This window comes from Corvus moneduloides, chromosome 1, assembly GCF_009650955.1.
Source record: "Corvus moneduloides isolate bCorMon1 chromosome 1, bCorMon1.pri, whole genome shotgun sequence".
NCBI lineage: Eukaryota > Metazoa > Chordata > Aves > Passeriformes > Corvidae > Corvus > Corvus moneduloides.
This window is the reverse complement of record NC_045476.1, coordinates 90,780,397-90,800,096: the sequence shown is the minus strand read 5'-3', so window position 1 is coordinate 90,800,096 and position 19,700 is coordinate 90,780,397. Positions and strand designations below refer to the sequence as shown.

The 19,700-nt window shown below is 37.8% G+C and overlaps 1 protein-coding gene across 4 annotated transcripts in view; it reads left to right on the top strand.

Moving 5' to 3' along the window:
- The window catches only part of TENT4A (terminal nucleotidyltransferase 4A), a 57,789-nt gene that overhangs the window by 12,525 nt on the left and 25,564 nt on the right, over positions 1 to 19,700 (top strand). For all 4 annotated transcript variants that reach the window (XM_032118284.1, XM_032118275.1, XM_032118303.1 and 1 more), the window contains exons 2-8: positions 2,290 to 2,413; positions 3,873 to 3,919; positions 4,862 to 4,982; positions 6,505 to 6,612; positions 7,325 to 7,453; positions 8,522 to 8,735; positions 15,200 to 15,326. In XM_032118284.1, the coding sequence (XP_031974175.1) occupies positions 2,290 to 2,413; positions 3,873 to 3,919; positions 4,862 to 4,982; positions 6,505 to 6,612; positions 7,325 to 7,453; positions 8,522 to 8,735; positions 15,200 to 15,326 (870 nt within the window). The remainder of the gene's footprint in view (positions 1 to 2,289; positions 2,414 to 3,872; positions 3,920 to 4,861; positions 4,983 to 6,504; positions 6,613 to 7,324; positions 7,454 to 8,521; positions 8,736 to 15,199; positions 15,327 to 19,700) is intronic.

Here is a 19,700-nt window from a genome sequence, read left to right as displayed (position 1 = left end):
GTTGCTGGGTTAGCTGCTTAGAAATAACCAAAGGAAAGAATAAATTATTTATAATAAGGGAAGGTTACAAATAGAATTATTCAAGACTGTTGCTCGATGTATTCATAAATACCTGGAGGGAAGAAATGGGTGAGAAAAGGATAGAAAGGATAATAGAAAGCTAGAGCTCACTGCAGACAGACGCAGTGGGAGTTCATTGTTCATTAGATTATAAAACTGCTGGTAAAATTAAATTCTAGTAAATATAGAATCATGACTGAAGAAAAATAATTCAGTCTGAATATACCTGGTGGGTGGGCTTTATGTTGGTGATTTTGTTCAGAAAACACATTGAAGCTCCTTCATAATGGTCTCTTTTAAAGAGCAGCTGTGTGCTCAGATACCCTCAAGTAGCAGCAATACTCACAAGTGTAGGGACAATAAAATGGAAACAGGTGTGTGTCCTGGACTGAATGGCAGAATTACATGTTGACTCTGTGTGTGTTTCTGCCCACCTGTCAGAAAACATGGTGCAAATTAAAAACAAGCCAAAGAAGGTTAGCAGTGATCAAACTTTGGAATTGCTCCTGTGGAAGGGGACAGAAACCCATGAGGATTGGTAGCTTGGGAAACTACTGCTGGTAGAGACAAATGGATATGAATTGAGAGCCTGAGAAATCTTACATTTTGAGATGAACTGCCAGTAACAACTTTTTTTTTGCCCCAAGAAAAAACATCAGATAGCATCATTACCATGCAGCAGTTTAAAATAAAGCACTCTTTATTCTGATGCATACTTAAATTCTCATGGAATGCCATGAATAACAAAGCAGAAATGGACTAAAAGACCTGAAAAAATGCCAGATGAAATTACTGGGGGCTTGGAAGGCTGGCTGCCTCTTTGCTTTTCCTGCCTTTTCTTGCTTTCACCCTGTATTTGCCTACAGTAGATTATTATAGGCAGAAGAACAGACAGTCTTTAGTTTGTCCCCATTGCTGTTAGGTGTATTCAAGTGTTTTATTCGTTGGTCATTTTGTCTTGGAAAGGTAGAAAAAAGCATACTTTCTATAAACAAAACAAAATGAGAGCTAGTTTGTATTTTCTGTCTTGCTCTAAAATTTTGGAATCGGTAGATTCATCAGCAAATTGAAATGTTAGTTAGATCTGCTGCGTAGTTAAATGTTCAGTTGTGGGTCCAGGCTTAGTTTAAGGTAAGAGAGAGGGCAAACGGTAATTCAAAATATGTATGCTTTTTGGAGGCATCTTTGTGCTTTGCTGCTAAAATCTCTTTGAGTATGGAAAGGAATACTGACACTTAAAAATTAGGCATGTGGTCTCCTGGAAGTTGCCTGCTAGCAGGGGAATTACCTAGTAAAATGAATTGCAAAAGTCTCAGATGAAGAGTTGAGTTCTTCTAGAGATGTATTAAATTTTCATTTTGGAAGTCTAAGTATATAAACTATAGATTGATTTTTTGAGTTTAGGTCACTATTTGGATTTCACTACGATGTTGACTAGATCTGTTTTGTGAGTTAGTCAGAAATCTTAGAAATATGTCAACATCAAAAAGATGTTTTGGAAAAATGTCACAGCAGTAGTTATTTGCGTTTTTTGTTTGGCATTGCTTGATGTTTTTCTGTTGAGGGCAAACGTGACATTCACCTGAAATCTCAAATTTGGCAGTAAGAGTTCTATAGTATTGGTAGATGTGAAACACAATGTCTTAATAGGTGTATAAGGTTCCAGTGTCAGGACTCCTCATGTAACACTGGTATAAAAATACTTTACACTTGAGAATATATTTGACATTTCTCACTTTGACTTCAGTTGGAAGGTCACTCACTATATGAATGAATGGCTAATGAAGGGCTCGAATGTCAAAGGAATCTCCATTTGTCAAAGTGGACATTTTTACATCAAGAAATACTCAAATGTCCTTTTTATTGTCCTCTGCAAAAACCCATTAATGCCAGTGTCCTGTTTGTAGTCTGTGTAAACTGCCACATACACAGAATACACATGCTGGAAGAATAAACCTGCTTGAAGACTTTAGTTGGTCTTGTGCTGCTTCACATTTGCATCATTATGTAGTTTTTCAGACTCAGCTTTGTTTTTTAAAGAAAATAATCATTAAGAATTGAATTTGGCCTTCACTGAGCCAATAAGAAATTTAGTAAATGTCTACTAGAGCTAATGTTCTGCGATCTTTGGTTAAAGGATGATATTAAATAGAGCCTATGGCCTGTTTCTTGTAAAATTTATTGTAATAGATAAGTTGTCACTATAACTGATCCTACTTTCTCCATTAGACTACATGAAGAAATAATTGACTTCTATGACTTCATGTCCCCTCGTCCTGAAGAAGCAGCTATGAGAAGAGAAGTGGTAAAAAGGATAGAAACAGTCATCAAAGATCTTTGGCCTACTGCTGATGTGAGTGTAACTTAAGTTTTGATTTGCTTCTCTAGGAAATTGTGGAGCTTGGTTCACTTAACCTTGCTATTATCTTTCTTTGTTTTAGAAACGAACAGGTAACCCTTCAAGTTTAAGGCAATCGACTTAATATCACAGCTCTTGCAGTATTTGGAAATTTATTTTAAAACCTGGGGAAATTTCAAACCTAGATTTTGTGTTAATGAACTGACTATTTTTTTCATTTTGGGAACTGGGAATGTGAAGAATTGTCAGCTTTTAGTAGTGCATTTCTTAAAGTAAAAGCTTATTAAACTGATTGTCTCTGGATAATTTAATTTTGAATGTTAAAATGCCTATGTATCCATTTCTGCAAGGAGTCCTGACTCTGGATATTTGTAAATCAAAATATTTTACAAAAGAGCAAATAAATGCGGATTTTTTTTTTTTTTTTTTGTATTCTTCATGAATTTGGCATTCAAGGAATTACTCTACCCCTACTGTAGTGGGAAAATTGCACTCCCTGAGATACATTGCAATCTAAGCTGGTGTAATTTCTAACACTTTGTTACCCAATGAATATGTCTGCTCATCCAAAAAGAATGTATTTTGAACTGTATTTCTGGCATCACCTTTGTGATTACCAGATTGCAGCATTGTCATTAACAACGAGAAAAATGTTTCAGACCACTGTGATTTCATAGCCTTCCATGGCAGAGAGTGAGGGCTCAGGCCACAGCGCTGAGCTAAAAATACTGTAAAGCTCATCTGCTTCATCCTCACCCATGTTTTTCCTTCATAGTGAGATTTTTCTACCTTGTGGAAATCAATATAAATTCTGAAAAGGCCCTGTGTTTCCCAGGAAAAAACTAAGTGAGCTTGTAAATTGGGCTCTGCTGTATCGGAGAGGGAAGAACATCTCAATTCTTTAGATGGGAAGCTCGCTGAACGTATTTGGTGTGGCCTGTGGGTGTATCTTCATCATGCCTTCTTTTCTACACAAAAACACCTGCTGCTACTTTGTAGTTGTTCTTAACAGTAAAATCTGGAGTATTTATATTTACCTGAATTGTATGCTTAGACGTACTTGCTGCTTTTTAAACATAAAAATTAGGGAAAACTTTTCCCCTTAAACTCTTCCAATTTCAATGAAGCTGTCCTGTAAGGAAAGGAAGGAGTAGAAGGGAAGGAAATTGATAGAAGCTTGTATTTCTGTCAAACTGGAAATAAATAATGAACAGAGATTGCTTAAATTTATTCTCTGCTAGCTGAATTGGTAGTTATTTAATGTTAAAAAAGCCCAGTTTCCTCTAAAGTTGCATCTGTAAGAAAGAGTGTGTTTGTGCAGAGAATATATGGTAAAGTAACTTTTTTACTTGGCTATATCCTTAACAAGTTAAGAAAAGTATTAAGTTTTGTGAAAGTAAAAGGAAGTGAACATTCATAATTGTAAGATATTTTCCTGCTGTGTTCTTTTCAGGTCCAGATATTTGGCAGCTTTAGTACAGGGCTTTATCTTCCAACTAGGTAAGTAATAGTTTACTCTTATATAAAAGTTTGTCTTCTTTTAGAGAAATGGTAAATTTCAAAGAAGAGTTTAGACTGGAATGTGAAAACCTGTCAAACTTTCAGTAAAACGTTGATCTAATATTTCATGTACAAAGGGAAGAGCTTTTGAACTTCAAGATTTGCAGTATGTATTTGATGTATAATCTTACTGCTCTGCTCTGTTTATTGACCCTTTGGTGAATTACCTTTTCTTCCTTGTGCCTGGGGTTAGTCTTTAGCTTTTTTTTTTTTTTTAAACATACAGTGAAACTGAAAGTTTAATATTTCCCTTTTAAAGATTGTGTTTTGTTAAATAAGATGAATTACTGAGAATGTGTCCTTTATCACAGAGTTACTCTGTAAAGTCAAAAGAACCATCACAGTGCTGTATTCCCATCCTTTTGGAGAGCAAAACGTCTTACTTAATTTGGCATTTTATATCACTTAATGCTTCAATTGGATGTGGAAACCTGTGTAGCTCTGTCTTAAAGACTATGTTGTCTTTACATCAATTAAATTTTCGTTAGGAAAGCACTGGAAATTTTATTTCTATGAATACCAATCACTGATAAAATTATTTGGATTATTAAAATGCCTGTCAATGTGAGTAGATAGGTGAGGCATGGAATTGGGCTGTGGAAGTCAGAGGAGAGGGAGCATGAAAGGTAAGAGGGAAAAGAGCTCAAAGAACTCATCAGAGTACTGGAAGCAGGAAACTAGAATGTTGCTTTGAGTCCTAAAACACCATGGACTCTCTTGCTTAATGTTCCTAGAAGAAACTTACTGGGAACCTACATTGCAAAGTGCAAAATGATCACCTTGTACGACTTGTAATGTGTGGAATGCCAATTTTACCATATTTTTTGGTAGTGTATTATGCTTTAGACTTAATGGATTTCGTGCTGTGTTGTTTTTGTCTAGTGATATTGATCTAGTTGTTTTTGGGAAATGGGAACGACCCCCTTTACAGCTGTTGGAGCAAGCACTGAGAAAACACAGTGTTGCTGAGCCATATTCCATTAAAGTACTTGACAAAGCTACGGTAAGTAATAGCTTTGGAATACTGAACTGAAAAAGAGACCTCTTAAGATGTTGGTGATAAATAGTGTTCTTAATTCATGAAGCAAATTATATTGTCTTAAGCTCTCTGTGCAAGATTTCAGTAGTCTATATGTGTTTGGCTATAGTATGGGCTCTTTTACACTGACATTGGTAATTCTGTGTACTGTGTTTGCCGAAGGCCATACTTCATACTTACATTATCAATAAAGATCTGAAAGTTAGTATTTGCAAAATATCCAGTCAAATAAGTTAACTATTTGCATTATGTTTTTCCACTGACCTTTGAGAGGAATTGGCTTAGCCATGGACCAGTAACTAGAGCTGTCTAGCTTTCAACAGGGTTTTCAGGTGGTATTGTTTCTGATGGCATAGTGAAGTGTTCCAAACCTAACATTGGGTTTTCCCTTCCAAAAGACACTACTTGAGAGCTTTATTTCATTTGTGACTCTGATGTGTACTATCTCTTCCGTCTTGTTAGCCTGAATCATGTTGACTGTTAAAAACTTAATGCATGCAAATGTTACGTTAATGAGCAAGTGATGTTTTCTCCAGGGGACTAAGGTGAGTATTCCAAACTTCTGTTTTGTGGTCCCCAAAACAGTCTTCCTCTTGTAGGCTCATAATATTCCTGTGGCTTTCATTAGAATAGCAGTACATAACGGTAGCTTTGGTAGCCTTTGGTTTACCTGAGAACTATAGGGATTTTCAGAACCTGTATTACCATTTAATGATGGAAAATGGTGCTAGGCTAGGCTTACAATTCTACTACCCCTTCCTTTTTTTTTTTTTTTTTTCTGATGTTGATATAAAATGATGCTATACTTCTGGTTTTTTTTGGTTTTCCATTTCAGATTAAAAATATGAGGAGTTCAATATAAAAATAAATGTTATCAGCTGAAGTTTAGGTTATGATTGTAAGATGATTTTGTAGGGCATTGCCTTCCAGGTAGTGGTGTGAAGCTGAACTATATATTCATCATTCTATAATAATTTATTCCTGCCATACTGCTACGGCTGTTTTGCTTTATCTCTTTTGGCTTTCATTTGACTCTGCACTGAACCAGGTCATCTTGATAAACCAACAGGCGTTGCTTTCTGCTAGGCTGGTTTTCTGTCAGTTTAGCAAGTGAATGGTGCAGTGCTGGGTCAGAGGAATGCAGTTCCCACAGGTTATGCGATTAGAAGATCTCCTATTAACTGGAATAAGTCATTAAATTAAGTAAATTAAGTTGTTGTATGAAACACTGCTATTGCAGCTACGAAGGCAGATAGCTAATGGCTATGGGAGAGTATCAGGGCAATGGTAAGTTAATGTGGTTGTACATGAATCACCTCCCTAAAAAGCATTCACTTCTCAGTCAGGTTAGGATTGTTACCTCCTCTCAGACAGACTTGGTAGTTGGATTCATTGGATTGCTAATATCCATGGGTCTTGGGTAAGCTAGGGAATAGCACCAGTGCTGTATTTCTGGGGATTCATAATCTTGTCTAAATCTTTTCAGGTACCAATAATAAAACTCACTGACCAGGAGACAGAAGTGAAAGTTGACATCAGTTTTAATGTAGAGACTGGTGTGAAGGCAGCTCGATTTATCAAGGAATACATGAAGGTATCAGCCATATAGTGAATGTTATGCTACTTACCAAGGATGTGCTAGATGCTTAGCTAACCTTTTTTGGCACAGCTTGAAAATTTATTGCTGAAGACTATTTTCATTAATACTGATGAAACATGGATGTTTTAATTTATTATCTGTTGGTGTCCATTCAGTGTTCCCTTTGAGTGCTAGGTGTTTGAGTGAATAAACCTGTACACTGTGGAAGGACTTCTTACAGTCATGTCTAGATCTGCAGATAGGTACTCAACTTTGCTTCTAAAGCAAGTATCTTTTCAAGTTTTGCTTACCTTGAATTTAAGTGATGCTGCATTATGAATACTGTCTTGCTAAACTGTCAAAAACCAGTTCTTGTGTAGCTACACACTTAAAAGTTTCCTTTTATGCTCTGTAGTAAAAGTACTATTTAGAGTGAAAGCTTTGAGTATAGTAAGTGACACTGACATTCAAAGAAGGATGTAAAAATCTTGCTGTTAAGGTGGGAAATAAATTTGATATGTAAGGTCTTCCATCAAATAAGAATTGAAGTCTATTCATACGTTTCTGGAATAAAAACCCCCATGTTTTAGTTCTTCCTGTGGAAACACTGTATAGCACACCACTGAAAATATTTTTCTGTTATATGAATCTTTGTGTATTGAGATAGTGTAGTTCTTTGTTTTGGAATGTTGACATTGTCATTGATTATACTTATTTTGCTTTGCAGAAATATTCTTTGCTACCTTACTTGATTTTAGTATTAAAACAGTTCCTCCTTCAGAGGGATTTGAATGAAGTTTTTACTGGTGGAATTAGCTCTTACAGCCTAATTTTAATGGCAATTAGTTTCCTGCAGGTAAGTCTGTTCCCTGTTTGTTTCTGTTCTTTGAAATGTTTCTTTTGAAACTTTTGGGGTTTGTTCCTATGCCCTTTTATTTACTGTTTCTTCTGACGCCCCTTGCAGTGCTCAGCATTACTGTTATGGCTCAGAGTGTTTGACTGTTGAAAGATCCTGTGGACTACCTCTCAAACATCCAGGATCTTTTCAGTGTGAGCTGGAACAGCAGCAGGAGCCTTGTGAAAGGCATAGAGGCTGTGCATTGCTCTCCACACCAGGGCCTGTACCTCAATCACCTTAATGGTGTTTCATAAATCTGCAGGATGCAGTTTGTCTCGTGCTTCCCAGACTACTGGTACTGCATGTGCAGAGTACTTGATTTCTGTGTTTATTAAAATGATGAAATCCAACAGTCAAGTTGGTTTTTTACTTATATGTTGGTTAGGTTTTGACATCCTTAAGACTGGCAGATGCTGTCCTTGACTGATGAAATAGCCAAGTTACAATGTTACAAATAAGTTACAACTTCTAAAATATTTTTGTGAGTGAGCCTTGTGCAGGTATCATGAAGTATGGGGTTGGCATCTCTCAGCAGCTGTGGTGGAAAACTTAGATATTCTGCTGCTGGTGGTTTTGACTGAAATATTACTATAGATTTTATATACCAAGTATAATAGGTGGAGATACAGACACAAACTGTGTTTCAGTTGGGGCAACTAGATTGCTCCCCACTTTCTGAAAACATTGAGTTTTGGATTTTCTGTGAAAAATTGGGCACTTTGTTACTGACTAGGCTATAACTTAGTATGCAGTACTTTTTTATTGCTTTTGACTTAGGGAAAAGAGTTCCCTAATCCTCAAAAAACTACATGAGGAAAGATGAAGGAATTCTTTAGCTTCCAGATACTGCTGAAGTGCTGCCCCCTCTCGGTTATGTGAGAATGGTTTAAGTACCTGAAGGGTGAATGACTCAGTTGAGACTTATGTGAAGAAATGCTTAGCTGTTTAAGTGAGAGCTTTTTGTTGCCCTGTATTATGGTCTGAAAACTACTAATTTTTAATAAGCAAAACTGGTTTGTGTTACAGCTACATCCAAGAATTGATGCCAGAAGAGCTGATGAAAACCTTGGAATGCTTCTAATAGAATTTTTTGAACTCTATGGAAGGAATTTTAACTACTTGAAAACTGGTATTAGAATAAAAAATGGAGGTGCCTATATTGCCAAAGAAGAAATCATGAAAGTCATGACTAATGGATACAGACCATCCATGCTATGTATTGAAGATCCTCTCCTGCCTGGTAAGACTGTACACTTCTTGCAGTGTTCCAGAGATCTGGCTCAGCTTGTGCTCTCAGCTTGCGTTAGTCTGTCAAACGAGTTAAGAAGCTGCACTGGAAAGAGGCTGTTGCTGGTGTAGAGGTACAGTCAGGTAGGAGGGCTAAGGGGTATGGACCTGAGGTCTCCCAAGATTCTTAGCCTGAGTAAATTGGATTACACGCAAACAGCACAGTTGCATAATGCTGTGGAGATCCAGAACTGTGTTGAGTATGTAATAAGATTCTCTGACAGCGCTGAGAGGGTAGTGAAAGAAAGAATTCCAGGAAATCCTGGAAGGGGGGTTGTTAGCAGAACAGTTCTCCATTGTTGGCTGTGAGAATGAGATTGGAAGGTATAGCTTTTCATGCCACAGGCTGTGGTGCCATATTTCAGATAAATCACATGTATGGGAAAGAAAGGCCCCAGATGCAGAACCTGTCCTGCAGGGCAGTGCCACAGAGACTGCACAGGAGCAGGGGTGGCTATCTGTGAAATCCAGCTGAGTGGTGGTCGTGATGTGGAGAGCGCTGTGAACAACTGGCTTCTGGGCTGCACAGGGATCTTTAGAGAATGCCAGTCAGAACTTTGGAGTTGTATGTTCACTTGAAAGTACTTAACACAATTTTTTTTTTTTTTTTTTGATTTGGTTTTGATTCAGTAACCCTCAAAATAATCAAGGTTAATTTTGGCTAAGTGCCTCAGGAAAATTTCCAGCTTTATAGTACTCAGTTTGTATTCTATTTAGACTGCCACAAGTAGCTGAAATTCCAAACCAGCTTTTTAACAAAGTCAATTTTCAGTTAATTTGGACTTCAGCACTAGCATTTCTGGAATGTAATTGGCAGTGAAAGTCCATACTGTCACATCTTGTGTGTTGACTGCTTATGTACAGCACTTTTAAAGCAAATACCATGGATCAGGAGCTGAAGTCTGGCACTTTTCTAAATACTCAATATGCTGAATGTTCATAGTTCCCCAGAAGAGGTTGCAGGCTGTGACACTCATTTGTCTAACCATGTCTCTGATATGTTTGTAACTGAGTTTGTGTCCATCATGACTCTCGTACTTGGCCAGGCATAGGTGTGATTGTGCAGAACTGTCACTGTCACTGAGATTTCCTTTAGGAACTGTGTACTTACTTGTCTGAAGACCCATGTGAATAGCAGCATGAACCACAATTGTTTAGAGTCAAAAATCTTTACTGCCCTCCAGTTCTGTTCCTTTCTATCTGCTGAGGACTGAAGGAGAACAAATTGCATGTGCTGTGCAGTTTTTTAAACACTGCTTATAGTACTCTGGAGAAGAAAAAAAAAAAACGACTTTCAAGTCCAGTAGGGAATCTGAACTGTTCCTCCTAGCAGTAATCTTGCAGAAACAAAGAACTGTAGTTTAGAATAGCTGTATGCTATCAAAGAGTTGATCAGAATTAAATTCCTCAAGAGTTTGTATGAGCTGAGATAATGTAATTCTTACAGGAGATAGTGTTTTGGCGATGGAAATGAAAGCTGACAATATTTTGAAGTTATCTGACCGCTGTGTCTCATAGGGATATTTTCTAGCAGCTACCACAAACCTTCAGAACTTTCCTGATGAAGCTAGGAGGAAAATTACATAGAACATATAGGATGACTTTTTGAATCAGTTCTGATGAGTACAGCTTCCTTAGTTCCAGACTTAATCACATATTCCTGCAGTATCTGAAATTACCTGTCAAGCGTGTGTTAGTAATGTCTAGAACTGTGTTAATTAGTTTAGTTCTGCTATTCCTTCTGTCCCAGTACAAAAATCTTTTCCAAGGGTTCAGGTCCTTGCCCAGTTGACAAGTCATCAGCTCTGATTAGTTTGTGTTCAGATCCACTCAGTGTCTGACTCTGAGGATTGCTGGCAGTACTGTGAAGGAGATGGGAACAAGTTATTTTGATAAAGCGTGGGCACAGATATCTCGACTTAAATTAGCATAAACTGCTGCAGAGTTTTACCCCTGCAAACCTGTGTTTGCACTGTATGCACAAGTTTTTAATTTTGTTTTTCAGTCTTTTTTTTTTTTTTTTAGCCTGATCACAGCTGTCTCTAAAGTTCCTGTTAAGCCTTGGAAGAATATTTGTAAAGATGGCTTCTTAATGCAAAAACGAGACAATACAGGGATAAAAAAAACCCCTTCTTTTTAATTTATCAAAGATTATCAAAGTAGAGTAAAAGTGGCTCCTGTGAGGGTATGCACTAGTTCAACAATGGAATACTGAAGGGTATAACTCATAAGAACAGCTTTAAAGTAGTCTTGTAGAGAACAGGAATATGTTTAGTGGGATTAATTTCTTTAAGTTGGAGGAACTGGTTTTTATTCAGCAAGAAGTGGTGAGTGATGTCTGGCTAACAGATGAAAGGTGTCATCAGAAGGATGTGATACTTCAGTTGTACCTGCTCATTACCTTCAGTTAGTTCCTGGATTTGGAAGGCACAAGCAGCAAGCTATTGTGTTGTATTGGTTGTAGTGGGTTTTGCCTAGATTCTGGTAGGTACTGTGGGGTTTCCTCAGAGACTCTCATTGTGTGCCAGAAGATGATAATTTCTGTGATTTAAGAACCAAGATTCCAACAAAGATGTTAGAAGTCTACAAGTGGAAAGTTTGTTGAAGTCTGGATTTGAGTTATCAGACTAATGTAGTGGTGATGTATTTTGAAGTAATGGTTTATACTTCATCTTTGTACATAGTCTAAGATCTTTCATCTTGAGTTAGTGTCCTAGGACAGGGTAATGAGATGAAAATTATTCTTTTAGCATTATCTGAAGGATGGAGTTGCCATAAACTTATTGTAGCTGCACGATTTCAATTTCTCAAAGCACTTGCCCTTTTTGTAAAATATGTAAAAAGTAAAAGAATTTATTAAGGAGAAGTGCAAAGCCAGGCACTCAGAAGTTTGCTCACAAGAATATGTTGGAGCAGGGTAGATAATGTCATCTTATAAGAGGTTTGTCTAAAGTTGGTCTAGCGGTATCCTCTATTGGAAGACATAACTGTTTGCAGTTGACAAATATTTTAATCTGTGGTTGTAAAACAAGCTTGGCACTTACTCAGCAGACTGTTAGGGAGGCTTGTTATTTTATACCTTTATGAATCAGGTGATTATCAAAGTCCTCCAGTCATTTCTGATGCTCAGAACGGAAATGATTTTGATCTCGTTTCAGACTGGTGGTGGCTAGAGTAGCTAAATTGCTACTTTTTAACACCCAAGTTTAAAACTTGGAGTTCCAGCTGTGCTGCTCCTTTCATGAGACAATTTGTTCTTAATCCTGAATTGCTGTGGGCACTAATGAAAGTTCTAAACCTTACATTCAATGTGTTTTCTTTGAAAAGAGACTCTTTAACTTGCAGAGTTTATTATGCTTCGTGTTGCTTGCTTCCGCATCTTGATAGGTCACAAGTACAGGAAGTAAATAGATTTGAGATTGGCAGCATCTATTGAGATTATCTCTTCTAGCCTTAGCAGCTGCCCAAAATTATTCATTGCAGCTTTTCAGTATCAGCTATTTGTCATTAGAACCTGCAAATATATATGTTTGTGTGTGTGCATAAAACATATGTGTTTATAAAAATACACAGATACACTGAAGTTAGCATTTGAAAGAACCTCTTTAATGCTGAATGTTGCAAAAAGCTGTTTACTAGCTAATGGCTTAACATGAATGGGTCTGCTTCAGTCCTAGCTCATGGTCTTACCTTTACCTTTTCAGGCCGTGTTCTTAAAACTGCTTCAGGTAAAGGAAGGCTACCTGATGGAGTGGTAATACTGATAGCAAGTGATGGAAATTTTGGACATGCTCCTTTAGGGATGAAGGCTTTGTAAGAAAGAATAAGGATTGAATTATACATGAAATCACACACCATTGTTATCTGCTAATGTACATCTGAGGATTGAAGTATGTATGATTTTTTTAAAGAGTGACAGCATTTGGGTTGCGTGCTTTAACTGATCAGTCTAGATTGTGACAAAAGAAGAATGCTCAGTTATGTAAGACGTGGCTCTCTAATGAGAGTGATCTCTCAGAAGAAAATCTGTTCAGGACGGCAAATGCAAATGTGGGATCTTCTGGCTTCTTTAATATGTTGTTTTCTGGATTGGGTAGGGTCACCTCTATACATACTTGACAGGTGCAGTTCACAGTAGCTCCAGCTGCAGCCCAAGTCAGAAGCTCTGCAGACTGTATAACTGATTAAGACCTGTTAATTCAGACATTTTTATGAACTAGTTACAAGTGCAGAATGAGGCCATCCAAGAACCTATGTATGGCATGAGCTATTCTGCCTCTGTTCTCAGATCTGCTTCAATCAAGACTCAAAATACAACTTCATTGATTTAAGCTAAACTGCCCAAGTTTACTGTAAGTGGTTTAGGGAAGGCTTATGATTTCTTTTGCTGGCACAACAGAGGAGGTAGCGACAACTGATGAACGGAATAACCAATATTTTGTGGCAGCCCTGTCTTCATTTTGGTGTAACTTTATGCAGAATATATGTCAAATGTACCTGCCTAGAATTAGGTTAGACTAAACTAATACAGATTGTTTGAGTGTGTATTCTTAATTCGTTTTATGTGAATTTATAGAATCATTTAGTTTGGAAAAGAGCCCTAACATCAAGTCCAACAACCATAGATGGACTTGAATTTAGTGGTAGGTGCAATTATGTCTGTTTAGCCACTTGTATGTATTCCATTTCTGTATTGCTTCTCAATTTAATTCTCTTACATGTATATGTTTAGAATATCATTACGTGGCTGGACACAAGTGTCCTGCCTCTGAAAAACCTATACTAAATTAATCATTACTTTTCTAGTAGAATTAACATTGTGTTCTGATTTTGTGACCACTGAAATATCTTGGTCACTTTTCAGCTGCCTTTGGACTCAGTCCTTCGTGAAGTCCTCTGTGAAGAACATTACCGTGTGTTTCCTCCTAGAGTCACTGTCCTAGGCCCACACTTAACTCTGCTTTTACTTCAGAATAGTCCATTAGTAAAGAAACCATTTGGAGAGGCTTCTGTAACCTTGAGCCTAGTGGCTGTTGGATGCTGCAGCAGTGCATTCAGAGCAAGATACTCAGTTATGTCAGTAAACAGGAAGTATTTCTTGATCAATTTTTATTTGACCATGTGAATTACTGGAAAAATTCTGTTTTCCCAAAATGCTGTAATGTTTTCAGTTAATTTCCATTGATTGTGCTTTTCTGTTAGAGTGGCATTATGGTTGGAGAATTTTGGAAGGATTAAAATGTGTAAAACCAAGGCTGTGTTTTTTCCCTCTGGATGGCAGATTTCAGCATGTTTGTCTATAATGGTTTGCTGGACAAAACATTTAGGGGAGTGAAGGGTGCCTGTAAAGTCAAATTCAGCCATGTTGGATTTAGTCCTCCAAAGGGTGGATTCTGTCCTTTACCCATCAGTTTTTCAAAGCAGATTTTTCATTGATTTCTTTTATTCATAGGCCCTAATCTGATTTTCATATTTGGTGGTTCATCCCTTTCTAGTGTTCTCACAGCATTTCACACATCATTCTGAAAGAGGGAACCTTTCACTGTAAGCAGTTCTCTACCCACTCAAGACCTAGTCTGTATTTTATGCAATTTGAGAGCAGTTTTATTGCTTCTTAAATTGAGTGCTGACAGTGAATTTTGGTGTTTGGTGCCAAATACATCTGCAGAAAGCCCCCAAATGCTTTTTGCTAGTAATAGCAAGATCGTTCTAGGTATCAGATGGGGGATCTGTTCTTGTACATTGTCACTGATACAGAAGGTGTAGCATGTTCCTAACTGCTGCAGTTCCTCACATGGCACTAGATTTGGAAAGAGTTCCAGTTAAAATGCCTAAAAAAGGGCAGTTGAGAGTGCCACAAACTTGATCAAAAAACAATGCTGTAAAAGCTTCTGGTATCTTCTATGATAGATTTTTGAGAAACTGGCTTATCCTGTGGAGATAAATATCTGTATGTGCTGGTTTTAATCTGTTGTTTTGATAAGGTTAAATAGGGTTTGATGTGAGTCTGTTTGACCTAATGAAGATAATGTGGTTACACAGGTGATATTTTAAACTGAATTTGGCCTGCAGGAACTCTACTGGTAAGTGAGACACGATGCTTTAAGCTTGGTAGGTTCCCTCTTGAAGACAGCTCTAAGAGCTTTAAGCTGATCTCTAGGCTCTGTTTCTTTCAAATGCTATATGTGAGTATTTTAAAAGTGGTAAATTGAATGCATAATGTTAAGTGTTATTCCTAAGGTCAAGTTCTTTTGTTGAGATAGGCACACTTAGGTGTTCCTGATGTGGCTAGGATGGGATAACCAGTTTAAACAGAGTTAAGCTTGTATTGTTAAGGCTTCTGAGCTTTAAGTCTGAATAATTTTTTGGTAACTGATATTAAAAAAAGATGATCTGATGACTGTCACATTATTTCAGGAAACGACGTTGGCAGAAGTTCTTACGGTGCCATGCAAGTGAAACAAGTTTTTGATTATGCCTACATTGTTCTTAGCCATGCAGTATCACCACTTGCAAGATCATACCCAAATAGAGATTCTGAGAGGTAATTAGTTCACTTTTTCAATATCCATTTGTCTGTGTAATCAGTTAGGAATGTTTGGGTCTAGATTCATAAAAGGACTATTGTTATTTATTGTTTAACTGTGGCTGTATTGAAATCTGCACAGAAATTTAAGCTGCCCAGGGATGTGAGAGTGCAATGCCTCAATGTGCAGCATTGAAATGAAGAGAGTGTGATAAAACCCAGGATGGGTCCAATGTGAGATTCTGTTAGAGTGGAAGGGAGCCAGAACATAATTGGTCTTTCCTCAAACATTCTGCTTAAAGTATTTCAAAGGAAGGTTTGCTGGTTTAATGTTTAGTATGATGCATGTCTGTATTGTGGCAGAAAGAAATGTGTGTGGTCAAATTGTTTGTTCAGACAATTAGAAAACTAGCAACAAGGCTAAGAATTTCCCTTTTAATACATGCCCCCATAAGCTGTTTTAAAAGACTTGATGTGTATTTAAAAATTAAAAAAATAATTCAAAGTACTATATAAAAATATTATTAGAATCAGTTCAGTTTGATCATAATCTCAGAACTGCCATTAAAAGTACCATATTTCTAGACATGCCATTTTTAATGCAGTTCTTAGTGTCTTTTATAGAAACACAACCAGTACTTTCTGAGCTCTCACCTTCACAATTTCTGCTTTTTGAAAGGAAGAGGAGAAAGACAATGAAGGCATGGCAGCAGGGTGATAATTCCATTCATGTATCTGCTCTAGCACCTTTTGTTCTAAGCCTCCACGTGAATTTGGGCTATATCAAAGGATGTCTCTTCCCTGAGACTTCCCTAAAATCCCAATGGCTTTGAGCTACCTAGCTAATCACAGGGAGGGATGGCTGTAATGTGTCACACAAACCATCTTGATACAATTAGAAACTCTAGTTATGATGTAAACTTCCAGCATTAATGTCATTGGAAGGTGAAATAGTTTTCCTCTTTACATCAAAGTGGATGGAGTCTTTTACTTGTGAGTTTAAAACTGATAGTAGTCCTGTAAATCCTTTAGGTTTTCAGTGGTATTAAATTTACAAAGGTTGGGACCGCACTGTGATGGAGGTACAGAAGGAGTGGTACAGTGTTGCATGTTGACATTTGAGACTGCTGGCTTAAGATATTAAAGGTCACTGTTAAATGTGTATTGGCTGACGATTCTTGGTACTAAATGAAACTTTGTTCTTACCCAAGTACAGATAGAGTAACTTAGGGATATTCTGGAAGTTTGCTTGTCTTGGGTCCTGGCCTCCATTAACTTCTCTGTTTTTTTTCTGAAGGATACAGTCATTCTCTTATGAGGTATCTGTATTTACTACAGACATCAAAAAGTGTATTTGTAAAGCATTTAATGGGAGCCTCAGGTGTCATCAATACATGCACTTTTCATGGACTTGTACTTGTTACTGTATCTGGGGAAATGTTCGAATTTTGTCACAACTGCAGACCTGTGGAGCAGTCCAAGCAGTGGTGTTCAGGTGTTATGTCCAACCTGTCTGCGAGTTCTGGGCTGTCTGTGCCAGTGAATGTCAGAACCCATCATGCCACTGGCTTGTTTGCAAGAGGAACAGCATTCAGCAAAGTTCTGTACACAAATACTTCCCCTAGCACCACTGTTGTCAGTGCCAAACGGCTTGTAAGTGGATGATGAGCTGTTTGGTAGCAAGTTTGTTGTAGAAATCAACAGTCCATGTTTGGTCTCAGTTAAACTTGATGTACTTGGGTAATCCGGGTATGTTTGTGGGGCAGAGTGGTCCATGCTCTGTATAAAGACCTTTCTGGTGGCCTGACCTAAAGCCTGGCTGTCAGGGAGCCCTTTGTCCTGATCCATTTTTTCCCTTTTCTAGACTTGTTAGTAGGTAGGTTAAACTACAGCAGAACTGTAACTGTAAACAGTGGGCTCCATTTGAGACCAGGGACTGGCTACATGACATTCTACTAGAGGGATCAGGAGTAAATGAAGAGTACTTAAAAGGATAGGAAGTTGCAGGAGGCTGAACTCCCTAGGCTGAGTTTATTGAGTTTTGTCCTAATTGGGGCCAGTGTTTTCTTAAGTGGGATGGTTTGTGCTTGAACTGTCTGTTGGGTTTGAATTCAGATTTCCTCTTTCCAGGGAAGGTTTCTGTGTACAGAGTTCTGTTTCATAGATGTCACTCTCAGTAGATTTCACATCTTTCTTGGTGATCGTTGTGATTCTTTTTCAGGGTCTGACCAACACAGATGACCAAATGTCTCCGTTAATTTAAGGCTTTCTAGACAACTGCTGCTTCTGATGTTCCCAGTGGGGAAAAAAAAGTCAGATTTTATTCCTTCAGCAGCATAGGCCTTTTTCTTCTTCATGTTCTGTAGTAGGAAGTCCCTCAGAATAATAAGGGATAGATTCACATCACTCTTACTACCATCTTCATTCAGGCTTCCAAATAGAACATGTGAGATGTAGTGGGAATTAAAAGCTATCTTCTGTCCTGGAAAAGCTTTCCAGCTGAATCCTGAAGGTAATTCTTACAGCTACAGAAATTACTTTACTGTTTTGTCCCCAGTCAATCCCACCTGTCCCCTTCCAAGAACAGCTCAGGAGAGCTTGATTGACAGTTTGGTTGATTTTATTAGAGCTAACAGCTTCCTGTCATCTTGGAAAAAGAAGTTTCCTTTTAGGAAAACAGAGACTGATCCATTTTGAACTTGTACAATTTGTATGTAAGGTGAAGTTTGGTGTTGTGTCTTCAGCCAAGGTGATTGAAAATCATGATGGATTTCTTAATATTTAGGGCCACATGAGTCTAGCTCAGTTATGGACAGGATATCTCCTGCTTAAGGATTGGTGTCAGTATGTGTTTTGAACAGCTTTCATATGATCTCTGGCCCTAGCCTGTCTCTGGGAAAGAGTGTGCATCTTAAGTGAGCTCACCTCTTTAGTCTGTGAGGAATGATATTTTCATAGAATCATTCAGGTTGGAAAAGACCCCTAAGATCATCAGGTTCAGCTGTTAACCCAGCCACTGCTATGTTCACCATTAAACCCTGTCCCTCAGTGCCATATTTACATGGCTTTTAAATACACCCAGGCACAGGAACTTCATCACTTCCCTGGACACCCTGTTCCAGTGCTGGACAACCTCTTTGCTGATGAAATTTTTCCTAATATCCTATCTAAACCTTCTGTGGTGCAGCCTGAGGCCATTTCCCCTTATGCTTTCACTTTTACCTGTTCATGTGGAGCTTGACTGGAGCTTTCCATGTTTGGTTTTGCTGAATGTGATTTCATCACTCTGATCCTTTTAAGAGCGATCTTAAGATTGATTTGCCCAGTAGTCGCGGTGTAATGAGAGTTAGAAAGTGTCCCTGTGAACCAAGGTCTTGCAGTATGTAAAAGGAGGAGCGTCTGAGTTCTTACTATAAAATAAGCTAGGCCTGTAAATATCTTATTCCTGGTCTTACTGTATGATAATATTAAAGGAAAAAACTTAAAGGGACATCTTTCTCAGGAGAGCTGTCTAATTTTACTAACCAGTTAACTGTATTTTTTCATGTCTTCCAAACAAGCATCTTTGAAGAATTGTTTGTCTCAGACACTAGTAGAAATTTTGGCCGCTGTCAAAATAAAAGCCCCAAATGCGTGAAATTTTCTCATAATGAAGGCAAGGTAGATGAATAGGTTTTTTGTTCCTAAGTTTCTTCAGTGTTGAAAACAGATTTAAGCACAATTCCCAAATACTTGTTTTAAGAAATTGTTCTTTGAACCCATGGATATGCTTGAGTCCCATACATAGGAAATGGTGTTCTTTGAGATCAGTATCTGGTTTGATCACGCTTGCTTCCTCTTCTTTGCTGCTATATGTCAGTATAACCTTAATCACCTTTCAGTTTCTGATGTCTCATAATGAATGCTTTCAATTTTGCTGCGCAAGCAATGTAGCATGGATCTGCCTTTGGACTCCTGACCTTATAACTGAGTGAATTTCCTTTTTTCTACCTTTATACCAAAAAAGAGAGTTTAGGGCTTTGATCTCCATGCTCTTTGAAAGAAACTGGTGGGAGAATTTATTCCCCCATTCTGTGCATGCAGCTCTGCCACAATTGTTGGTGTAGCAGTCGCTTCACCTATTAGGCCTATTTGATAGCAGGCATTTTTAGTATATCAGTCACCCAGTCTGATAAAAATACCAACCTGTATTGTTCATTTTGCTTCTGGTATATGAAATCGTGACTCTTGATTTACTTCCAGGAAAGTTCTCCAAGAAGCATCAGGCTTGACAAACTCCTTATATATATCAGCTTATGTTACTCAGCCCGTGTTCACTTTCTGGTTCTAAGACCACAGCTGGTGGTAGTTTTAAATTTATGCATTATCCTGGAGTAAAAGCTCAACTATTTC